The 12,464-nt window shown below is 43.8% G+C and overlaps 1 protein-coding gene across 1 annotated transcript in view; it reads left to right on the forward strand.

Annotated features, from left to right (window-relative positions):
- The first annotated feature begins 896 nt into the window (after positions 1-896).
- The window catches only part of P2RX5 (purinergic receptor P2X 5), a 115,573-nt gene continuing 104,005 nt past the window's right edge, over positions 897-12,464 (forward strand). The window contains exon 1 of the mRNA XM_040338632.1: positions 897-1,116. Within this exon, the coding sequence (XP_040194566.1) occupies positions 980-1,116 (137 nt within the window). The 5' untranslated portion in view covers positions 897-979. The remainder of the gene's footprint in view (positions 1,117-12,464) is intronic.

Raw genomic sequence — 12,464 nt, forward strand, 5'->3', positions numbered from 1 at the left:
AAATTTTGACGCGGGAACGACGGCCATACTTTATAATGCACATACGTGTGCTGTGTAAAGTTAGGGCACCAAAAACGACGACTAACTTTGCGATGGGAAACTAGACTAGCAGCGACGTAGCGAACGCAAAAAAACGTCGTGGATCGCCGTAACTCCTAATTTGCATACCTGACGCTGGTTTACGACACAAACTCCCCCCAGCGGCGGCCGCGGTATTGCATCCTAAGATCCGACAGTGTAAAACAATTACACCTGTCGGATCTTAGGGCTATCTATGCGTAACTGATTCTATGAATCAGTCGCATAGATACTCTGAGAGATACGACGGAGTATCTGAGATACTCCGTCGTATCTCCTTTGTGAATCTGGCCCTAAATGTCCAGCAGTCTACTTAAGCTTTCCTGTTTAGGGCAGGTGTGTGCTGCAGAGTTTGCAGAAACAACCAATGTGTAGGCTCAAGGCTCATCACTGTCTTTGGCGTTGGTGCTTCCTCAATAAACCTCATTCGAAAAACAGCATATCTTGGCCTCATAAACGACCCAGTTGGAAAGAGCGAAAATCTAACCACAGGACCTTGAAAGGGGTGTAAGAAGTTAGGGTGTGATTCATGCCACTGATGTCCCTGTTAAACTGAAACAGCAGACTGGAATGGATCTTGGTTTTAAATAAGCCCACAGGCGGATCACATTGTTTATTTGAAAGTCTGAAGAAATTTGTGTGACAAGATACATTTAAAAATAAAGCTGAAATGATGCATTTTAAAATGCGGGCTGTGTGGTTACCCTGGCAGTGATCCCGCACATGCCAGTCATGAAGCTACTGCATACTGAGCTCTGTCCTAGATGTACTGTATAGACAGGGAGCAGTAGCACCAGTCTCAGCTGTTTCTCATGTTTCAGAATAGAGCGCGTGTGCCTGAATCAGATCTGCATTCCCTTCCTGACTCTTCTCCCTCATTGCTGCAATGTGAGCAGACAGAATGGGGCAGGTCGCTTGGAAAGGGCTGTTCATGTCACTCTTTGATTATAAGACTGAAAAATATGTCATTGCCAAGAACAAAAAGGTGGGGATTTTATTCCGTGTTGTTCAGCTGTCCATTCTGGCATATCTTGTGGGGTAAGGACACATCTCTTTGCTGTATATATCATGTGCTCTGTGCCTCTGCTGTGTACTGTATATAGCATGTGTACTGCATTATATATGCAAATCAGGTTTTATATATATGTATGTGTGTGTGCGTATATATATATTGTATAACACATAGATATATAGATAGATAAATACAAATATATAGATATATATAGTGTTGGATGAGATCATTGTTATTACGTTATAAAGGGTATGCCTGAGTAACCATAATTTACCAATTAGAGATAAATAATATGTGTATTCTAATGTGGCACATTACGTGATATTACATTTTCAACATATCTTGTGATAAATATATAAACCAAATTATTTTAGTTTTAGTTTTTAGACTTTTCAACTTTTTGCACTAATTTAGTTATTTATAATTATCAAAATAATAAAGTTGATAAGTTATTTAGTAAGGGCTCAAAAATATTACACTAGAATATAAAGCATTTACATTAGAATGCCAACTAATACAAAGGGTCCTGCTTACCAGAGCGTACAATGTAAAGGTAATTGTCGTATTGTATGTATGTATCAATTTGTTCAATGCATAGTTTGTGTTCAAGTGCAGCAGTGCTACTAAGAGAGGAGGGAAGTACTTATCTGTTAATGCCGTTAACAGTCAATTGTTTTTGCATAACAATGATGCTATCATTAGCCTCACATGCTTATCACCAATAAACTGTTGGAGAAATGTACTTAATTTTGGAGAAATGTACTTAATTTGTTTTGTAGGCTTTAATTGCTTCCATACCAGTTTCCCGAGATATATCAACGTCCTCTTGTCCACTTTTCAACATTTTAGCAGTTCTTAAAGCAAGAGTTCACCCAATTCGTTTTTTTTTCTATTTTCCCCCTAGCTTCATGCTCGTTTTGTCTAGGGGAATCGGCTATTTGTTTTAAAATATGATCCGTACTTACCTGTTTTCGAGATGCATCGTCTCCGTCGCTTCCGGGTATGGGTCTTCGGGAGAGGGCGTTCCTTCTTGATTGACAGTCTTCCGAGAGGCTTCCGACGGTCGCATCCATCGCGTCACTCGTAGCCGAAAGAAGCCGAACGTCGGTGCGGCTCTATACTGCGCCTGCGCACCGACGTTCGGCTTCTTTCGGAAAATCGTGACGCGATGGATGCGACCGTCGGAAGCCTCTCGGAAGACTGTCAATCAAGAAGGAACGCCCAGTCCCGCAGCCCATACCCGGAAGCGGCGGAGAAGATGCATCTCGAAAACGGGTAAGTACGGATCATATTTTAAAACAAATAGCCGATTCCCCTAGACAAAACGAGCATGAAGCTAAGGGGAAAATGTGTTCGCTATGGGTGAACCTCCGCTTTAAAGTGCAACTGTGTCCAGACTATTGCCAACCACAATACGTATATAAACGTAACGTTGCGGCTTGCAAAAGCGATTGGCTTACTCATGAAAGTGATGCAAGTGGCTAATTAACTGCTGGATCGCTTTCAGAAGCAGTGGGAGGGGTCGTCTGCCGTTCGCCACCTCATCCCCCGCCGCTCGCCGGTGTTTCTCAGGCTTATCGATTTAAACAGCGTACCAAGGAAATGATCTGACGGTTCACGCGTTTTGCTTGGTCGGCAAGTTGTTAAAATGTTTACATATATTTAATAGGCACTAAAATATCTTAAAAATAACACCTAATTTATCGCTGTAGATGCATGTATTGTGCAATAATTCATCCTCAAGGATGTTAGCAGAGACTCTAAAGTCAGGTTTCAGTTGGTTTCTAACAGCACCTGCTGTTTATTTACATTATAAGGCTGGCAAGGATACCAATGAGAAATTACAGCCAAAGAGCCACGATTTTAGTGCTCTAATGGTGAATGTTGCAGTAACATTTTGCCACAAACATTTTAGTTACTGAGGTAAGTGAGGGCTTCTTTTAAAGTGCTTTTGCCTCTTGTTTAAAATATGTACATACTGCATTATTCATCGTTCTTAGCACACATTCCTTTAAACAGTGCTAACATGTGTAATCAAACCAGATATTCTGGTCAGATCTTTTTCTTCACACAAAGGTTGCTCACCTTTGTAACCTTGACAGAGTAGATCTTAAATCTAGAATTATAGGTTTGGTCAGTAGGACTGTGTACTGGATGTGTTGTTTAGTTGTACTCATAGAAGATGTATCTCCTATCTCTGCTTCTTCTGGTGATGGGGGTTAGAGACTGGACCACTTCATAACTCTATACACAGCTTTCAGAAGGATGGATTCATGTTCATGTGTACCCCCTTTAATTAAACCTTCTAGGGCCCATTCACACTTTTTCCTTCTTGAGTATTGCGTTAAGTTGATTGGTTGAACCAGGGTTTTTTTTTAGGGGGAACTTAGGGGAACTCAGTTCCACCACCTCTGGCTCAGATCCTTTGGTTCCTGCTCACCACAATCACTTGTAAACACAGAAGTCTGGTTTCTGTGTTTACAAGTGACAGCTCTACACTCTGTGTGTGACCCCCTGAACTCTGCACTCTGTATGTAATGCAATCCTGGTATTTAATGCCCCTTTAGGACCCTTCTACCGTTTTTGAAATCTGAACGGGGTCGTGGTTAAGTTCCTGCACCTATTTTCTGAGAAAAAAAGCTATGGGTTGAACTAGATGGACTTGGGTCTTTTTTATGCAAGAATAACTATGTTAATTTGCGCATGTTTGTTAACCCATGTTGTGTCACATGTTAGCAGGCATTGTATTAGGACAGCTTATTCATATAGAATGGGCTGCCAACAGTGGCGGCTGGTGCTCAATTTTGGGGGCGATCTGTAAAAAGTGTTGTTAATTAGTGGTGTCTGACTGTTCACTACAATATCGCATTTCCTTTAGAAGTTGCTGTTTGCTACAAATGCTTGTAAAAAAAACAAAAAAAATATCTCATAGTTCTCATAGTTGTAGACACTATGGCCCAGATTCACAAAGCACTTACGCCGACGTATAACAAATTATGCCAACGTAAGTGCAAATGTGCGCCGTCGTATCTGTGCGCCAGACCCACAAACTAATATGCGCCTAAAAACAGGCTACACTCCGCCCACGTATCTTGCTTACGCCGGCGTAGGGTGGGCGTACATTTAGGCTGGGAGCATGGTGCTTGATTAGCCATTCAAACTGTCAAATGAGGAAAATACGGCGATTCACGAATGTGCGTGTTCTCGGCGCATGCTACGCGAGATGCGCGTAAGTTGTACGTTTGGCGTAAAGTTATTCCCATAAAGGAGGTGCAACCCAGCAACAGACATGCTCAAGTCTGCACCAGGGAACACAAGCCGACGTATTGTGCGTTGGACGTGTGTCTGGCTGGGCGTACGTTATGTTCACGGCGTACGCAGTGTTCCGGCGTAGCTTAGGCAGTTGTGCCGGCATGGTTATGAGCAGGCGCAGGGGGGTGCGTCCACGTCACGGCGCATGCACAGTTTGTGATACGTACCTGTCTGGCGCTCGGCCCATCATTTACATGGGGTCACGCCCACTTCCACCTACGCCGGCGTACGCCTTCGAAACACACGCCACGCTGGCGCAGCGTTGGGAGCACTGGCTTGCTGAGCCATGACTAAGCACTAACAGAGTGCTAAACGCATATCTGAAACGCATGTGACTGTATCTTTGGATTTGCATGTCAATTTTTTATTAATAAAGACTACTTCTTCAAATTCCTCTGGAGTGCGGCTGTCCATCCATTTCCATTTTTTCCATGAAAGCAATGCTTGCCTCTCTGCGCTGCGTTATCGTAGCGTACAGTGTTTGCTCTACGGCGGCGTAATGTGAGCCTTGCTTTCTGTGAATCTGGGCCTATAACTTTTGCGCAAACCAATCAATATACACTTTTTGGGATTCCTTTACTAAAAATATGTGGTAGAATACATATTGGCCTAAATTGATGAAGACATTTGATTTTTTTTATTTGTTTTATAGCAGAAAGTAAAAAACTATTTTTTTTTCCCTCAAAATGTATGCTCTTTTATGTTTATAGCACACAAATTTATTTGGGTACATTGTTGCATGACTGTGCAATTGTCAGTTAAAGTAACTCAGTGCCGTATGGCAAAAAATGACCTGGTCACGAAGGAGAGTAAGTCTTCTGGAGGGCAAGTGGTTAAGGCTTTTAAGACATTCAGTCATTCAATAGGACCTTTTTGAGAAAGTAGGATGCCAAGAATACTTCTGTATGTTGTACAACAAGGAAGCAATGCAATACCACTCAGTTAAAACTGGGTGTAGATATTGGGGTTGATTTACCATTAGGCTATTAAAGCGGAGGTCCACACAAAAAGTGAACCTCCGCTTTTCGGAACCCTTCCCCCCTCCGGTGTCACATTTGGCACCTTTCAGGGGGAGGGGGTGCAGATACCTGTATAATACAGGTATTTGCACCCACTTCCGGGAATAGACTTCTGTGGGAGTCACACCCCTTTGCGTCACAGACATCGGGGCTCGCGCATGCGCAGTAGGGAACCGAGCAGTGAAGCGGCAATGCTTTACTTCCTGATTCCCTCACGAGGATAGCAGCAGGGGCAGCCGAGAGAGGAGCAATTGCTCGGCCTCGGCGGCCAACATCATGGGCGTGCTGGACAGGTAAGTGTCCATTTTTTAAAAGTCAGCAGCTGCAGTATTTGTAGCTGCTGGCTTTAAAAAAATAAAAAATAAACTGAGTGGACCTCCGCTTTAAGCTGTTCACTTTTCAAGGGAATTTTCACTTAGCTTAGTGAATGTAGCGGAAATTCACTGCAAAGGATACCCAATAATATTAAAGTTCCCTTGCAAAGTGAAAAGCCTATTTGCCTTTAGTAAATGAACCCCATTGCATACATTGTTGTTAAAGTATGATTCCATGTTTACTAAACCTTTAAATAGCTTGTTTGAACCTGCCCACATAATTCACAAGAAGACTTATATTTTTGTATCAATGAATATAACTCTCCCTCTGATTGGCTAAGGAGGAGATATAGGGAGATGACATCGCAATTTCCACCTCAGCCAATCAGAGTAAGCTAATGCGACTATAGTATAGTATGTGCCTGACGAAGGGGTCCTGCCTGACTCCGAAACGTTGCACTATTCTTGTGTTGCGATCATGCAATAAACTACCCGTTTGGACGCCACATTGTGCTGATCCTTGGTGTGTCGGCAAATATCTACCTTGTGACTTGAACCAGTATCCAGCTGGTTGTTGCTACAGCACCCTATTTCTGAGAGCTTATAGTACAGCACACGCAGTAGCTGCATCAGTTAGCAATGAAAATAGTTTGTTTGGGCCAGCTGTAAGCGCAAAACCACTAGGGCCAGATTCTCGTACATCCGCGTATCTTTGCGCGGGCGTAACGTATCCGATTTACGTTACGCCACCGCAACTTAGACGGGCAAGTGCTGTATTCTCAAAGCACTTGCTCCGTAAGTTGCGGAGGCGTAGCGTAAATCAGCCGGCGTAAGCCCGCCTAATTCAAATGTGGGACAGGGGGGCGTGTTTTATGTTAATGTTCTGTGACCCGACGTGATTGACGTTTTTCACGAACGGCGCATGCGCCGTCCGTGGAAATCTCCCAGTGTGCATTGCTCCTAATACGCCGCAAGGACGTATTGGTTTCAACGTGAACGTAAATTACGTCCAGCCCCATTCACGGACGAGTTACGCAAACAACGTAAAATTTACAAATTTCGTCACGGGAACGACGGCCATACTTAACATTGGTACGCCGCACTTACGCCATGATATAGCAGGGGTAACTTTACGCCGGGAAAAGCCTAACGTAAACGGCGTAACTGTACTGCGTCGGCCGGGCGTACGTTCGTTTATTCGCGTATCTAGCTGATTTACATATTTCGACGCGTAAATCAGCGTTCACGCCCCTAGCGGCCAGCGTAAATATGCAGTTACGATCCGACGTCGTAAGAGACTTACGCCTGTCGGATCTAAGGGAAATCTATGCGTAACTGATTCTAAAAATCAGGCGCATAGATACGACGGCGCAACTCAGAGATACGACGGCGTATCTGGAGATACGCCGTCGTATCTCTTTTGAGAATCTGGCCCCTAGTCTGCAAATTCTCTAAGTGGCACAGCAGTGTGACATTAATAGGGCCATTAACAATGTGTTTTCCATCAAACCCAACTTTATGACATGGGAAAAAGGGGAACGCAGTACAAACTATGTAGGCAAAGGACACACCCCTGCCACCCCCCTATTTAAAAGGAAACTAAGAAATAATAAGCAAATAATGATTGGTTAAACCATCATTTTTGTCCTCCTACTTTTTTTTATACTTTTCAAAATAATGAATTCAGTTATAAAGAGGTTGGATAAATATTAAGTGCTGGATAAAAAGGTACTTGCACACAGCACTGACGTTTGAACATCCATATTCCTGATCAAAATTTCTTGCGTTCATTTTGCATGTGAAAAAAAAAATCTAGATCTCAGAATGCAAGTGTAATTTCTTAAAATGAGCGTTGTACGCATGTACAGGTGTACAGAGGCGTATCTAGTGAAAATGGCGCCTATGGCAGGCACTGAAACTGCACCCCTGTGGAAACATTTGAAGCCTTTCAGATAACCAGGGACACAGTGCAACGAGGACAGAGAGGCACACTGGGGACCACTGGCGGCTGGTGCTGAATTTTTTTTGGGGGGGGGGGGCGCAAGCAAGCTGAAAAAAAAACAATTGCAGCCACTGTGCCAATCAAACGCAGCCACTGTGCCATTAATGGCCAGTCATCGGCCGTCATGGGGGTACCTGTCACTCCCCTCCCCAGGCCAAGTAGCAATATTAGCAATTGCTGTGCCGGCACCGCGCTTCAGCAGGCCGGCCGCGATGCAGGGAGCTACATTAGTACGGGAGGTGGCCACAGGAGGACGGGTGGGTTTTTTTCGTGCTGGGGGTAGCTTTTTGCCGCCCCCCCTCTCCCCATGGTGCCCATGGCACTTGCCATGGCTGCCATACCCTAGATATGCCACTGCGGGTGTATGTACAAGTGTATATGCATAAAATACTGACTGGCAACGCAGATTTTAGCTTTTTTTTTACTGAACAATACGCAGCACATGTTTACCTGTCTGGCAGCCTGAACATAAATGCTTATTGAAAACAATAGTCTGAATTTATAGTTTAAAAAAAAAAAAAGACTGTATGCCTAAAAGTGCTGTGTTTTTTAGGCATCAATGTGCAAAAGATCTAAAGCTTTTGATAGCTAAATTGTGCATATTTTAAAAAGATCTATGCAGGGCGTGTAGGAACTCACCCTCCTCCCCTAGGTCACGCCTGTCTCCGCCTCCTACCCACCTCTAGACCCACCCCTAGGACCACCCATTTTCTCCACCCTTACATACCTCCTAGCACTGCCCCTTTAGAGAACAGGGAGACAAGAATAATTGGGGGGGGGGATATACAAGTAATTTTTATGGAATTTGTTAATACAAAAGCAGCGTAGTAAAATTTACAAAACATTGGAAATATCCAGCAATTACCAAAGTAAGCTCAGAGGCAATTCCAGACGATTTCAACAGACCCATATGCAGCAAAGAGACATCTCCATATGAAGCAAAAGACACCCCCTATATCCAGCAAGAGACATCCCCCATATCCAGCAAGAGACATCCCTCTTATCAAGCAAGAGACACCCCTCTTACGTGTAAAATCATAGCAGGGCATGCGGGGCATGCTCGCACCCAAAACCCGGAAGTACAGAATCACGTACAGTATCTCTCAAAAGTGAGTACACCCCTCACATTTTTGTAAATATTTTATTATATGTTTTCATGTGACAACACTGAAGAAATGACAATTTGCTACAATGTAAAGTAGTGAGTGTACAGCTTATATAACAGTGTAAATTTGCTGTCCCCTCAAAATAACTCAACACACAGCCATTAATATCTAAACTGCTGGCAACGAAAGGGAGTACACCCCTAAGTGAAAATGTCCAAGTTGAGCCCAAAGTGTTAATATTTTGTGTGGCCACCATTATTTTCCAGCACTGCCTTAACCCTCTTGGGCATGGAGTTCACCAGAGCTTCACATGTTTCCACTGGAGTCCTCTTCCACTCCTCCGTGATGAAATCACAGAGCTGGTGGATGTTAGAGACCTTGAGCTCCTCCACCTTCCGTTTGAAGATGCCCCACAGATGCTCAATAGAGTTTAGGTCTGGAGACATGCTTGGCCAGTCCATCACCTTTACCCTCAGCTTCTTTAGCAAGGCAGTGTTTGTCTTGGAGGTGTGTTTTGGGTCGTTATGTTGGAATACTGTTGGAATAGGGTTGCACCTGTCCAGGATTCACCCGGACAATCCGGGCTTTGAATTATGCATCCGGGTTTTAGTCCGCCTGCAACACATTATTCAGACCAGACTGTGGCCCCCCAAGTAACTAAGATAGCCACACACAACTCTTTTTCTGTCTGGAAGCTGCATGTAGCTTTTGGGTGGCAGATTCTGCATTACTGGGAGGCCGGGCATTGATGCCAGCAAGAACATTTTGGCCACACCCTCTTTTTGCCACCACGTGCTATGCGTGCCACATTACTACTATCTTTGGGGCACACAAATCTTTTGCTGTCTGGAAGCTGTAGCTGTAGGTAGCTTTTGGGTGGCAGGTTCGGCATTCCCGGGAGGCCGGGCATTGATGCCAGCGAGAGCATTTTGGCCACACCCTCTTTTTGCCACCACGTGCTATGCGTGCCACATTACTACTTTCCTTGGGGCACACAAATCTTTTGCTGTCTGGAAGCTGCAGGTAGCTTTTGGGTGGCAGATTCTGCATTACTGGGAGGCTGGGCATTGATGCCAGCAAGAGCATTTTGGCCACACCCTCTTTTTGCCACCACGTGCTATGCGTGCCACATTACTACTTTCCTTGGGGCACTCAAAGGTGTCCCAGGTCTTTTATAATTCTATAGTGTATACTGCAAAATAAATGAAAAATTGCCATGCGCGCTAAAGTGTTTGGCTTTGGCTTGAAGAAAAGGTGGCAACCTTAGTTGTAAAGAGGTTATAGTGAATTGTGCCCATCTGTTCATATCCCACTACTGCTTAAAGCGGGGGTTCGCCCTGTAAAAAAAAAAAAAAAAGTTTTTTTTTATTAGACAATTAAATTCGGCATCGTAGCGCGAGCTACGGTATGCCGGTCTTACATTTTTTATGCCCGTACTCACTGCGGTATCGTTGATTGAAGAATCCGGGGAATGGGCGTTCCTCTGGTGAGAGAAGGTGATTGACGGCCGGCCCTGGCACGTCACGCTTCTCCGGAAATAGCCGAAATAGGCTTGGCTATTCACGGCGCCTGCGCATAGCCTGTGCGCAGGCGCTGTGAATAGCCGAGACCTACTCCGGCTGTCTTCGGGGAGCGTGACGTGCCAGAGCCGGCCGTCAATCATCCTCCCTCTCCATAGGCACGCCCATTCCCCGCGGGAGTCGGATTCTTCAATCAACAATAGCACAGTGAGTACGGGGTTTAAAAATTTAAGACCGGCATACCGTAGCTCGCGCTACGATGCCGAAAGTAATGGAATAATGGGGTGAAGGAGGGTGAACTACCGCTTTAAGTAATGTTCACCCTGAGGTGAAATGTCAGCCCACCCGTCTCTGGGGGTTACCACCATGCCTCTGGGGGTTGCCACCATGCCTCTTGGGGTTGCCACCATGCCTCTGGGGGTTGCCACCATGCCTCTGGGGGTTACCACCATGCCTCTGGGGGTTGCCACCATGCCTCCGGGGGTCAGGGGGTGCTACAATTGCAAATATTCAGTCATCAATTGTGGTTGATGTTCTTTCGAGCGGGTAGTGCACCTTTAGTGGCTAAACACCTCTCTTGTATACTCTGCTATTATTAGTTTCACAAACAACCAATCATCCATGTAACACTCAGTGATCAGTCTTTAGTCTGTTACACCTGTAACTGGATTTTCAAGTTCCCATGATTGCTTCTGAACACAGGTCTCCTATTTAGCAGTCAGTGTTGTAGAATCATACTTCAGTTTTAGGACTGATTACTGGCCATATGCCTGTTGTGTCATCTAATATATTTTTCAGTATTTCATATTCTGACTTGTACCCGGTGTACTCATACCATGGTGCCAAGGACAGCTGAGGGTTATCATGGGAAAGTACTAAGATAAAGTAATACTCCGGATAAGTTAACTGAATGAAGATAGTATCAGTTGTCATTGAACAGCAGCAACAAATGAGACCATCAAACTTGTGATTAATTCATCATGGAATTGGCTTAACACTCTGTTGAAGTCATTTGTGGGATTAGTTGGAGTCCTGTAACAGATGAATTAGCATCACTCAATTTTAAGTGCATTTGGATGTGAAACAGTATCGTGACGCTAACTAGTGTTTGGGGAATCCTTCATACTACAAAGCACACATATCACAGCTATACACAGACATCTGTATGAGTGAATAAAAAAGCTGTGGTTAGTTACATTTTCTGTATTGAAGTTCTCTATTGTGCTTAGCTTTTCTTTTAAAGGAGTTGTAAAGGAAAAACATTTTTTTTGCTGAAATGACTGTTTACAGGGTATAGAGACATAATAGTTAACTGATTCCTTTTAAAAATGATTAAAAATAGATAAAAATTAATCATATAATGTACCTGTAGTTTCAGTTTAGTTTTTGCATGTTTCCTGCTTCTCTGAGCCAATACAGGGCAGTGATGGTTTGGAAAACGAAACTGATTGGTGTTGAGGGGTTTTAAACACACAGTAATCACACCTCCTTGATTAGTGACCACAGAGAGAAAGCTCCCAGGACTTTTTTCATCAGGAAACAGACAACCAGGAAGTGTTCAGAACAGAGAAGGATTAGAGCAAAAACGAACAATAAGGACATGAAACCAGGACTGCAGTAAGGTAAAGGAAGCTATTTAGCTAAAAAAAAAAAAAAAAATCCTTTAGTGACCCTTTAAGCATAACTATAGGCAAAATAAAAGTTTGTATACAGGGAGTGCAGAATTATTAGGCAAATGAGTATTTTGACCACATCATCCTCTTTATGCATGTTGTCTTACTCCAAGCTGTATAGGCTCGAAAGCCTACTACCAATTAAGCATATTAGGTGATGTGAATCTCTGTAATGAGAAGGTGTGTGGTCTAATGACATCAACACCCTATATCAGGTGTGCAGAATTATTAGTCAACTTCCTTTCCTTTGGCAAAATGGGTCAAAAGAAGGACTTGACAGGCTCAGAAAAGTCAAAAATAGTGAGATATCTTGCAGAGGGATGCAGCACTCCTAAAATTGCAAAGCTTCTGAAGCGTGATCATCGAACAATCAAGCGTTTCATTCAAAATAGTCAACAGGGTCGCAAGAACCTTTTAGAAAAACCAAG

The sequence above is a fragment of the Rana temporaria genome, chromosome 2 (assembly GCF_905171775.1).
Source record: "Rana temporaria chromosome 2, aRanTem1.1, whole genome shotgun sequence".
NCBI classification, from domain to species: Eukaryota; Metazoa; Chordata; class Amphibia; order Anura; family Ranidae; genus Rana; species Rana temporaria.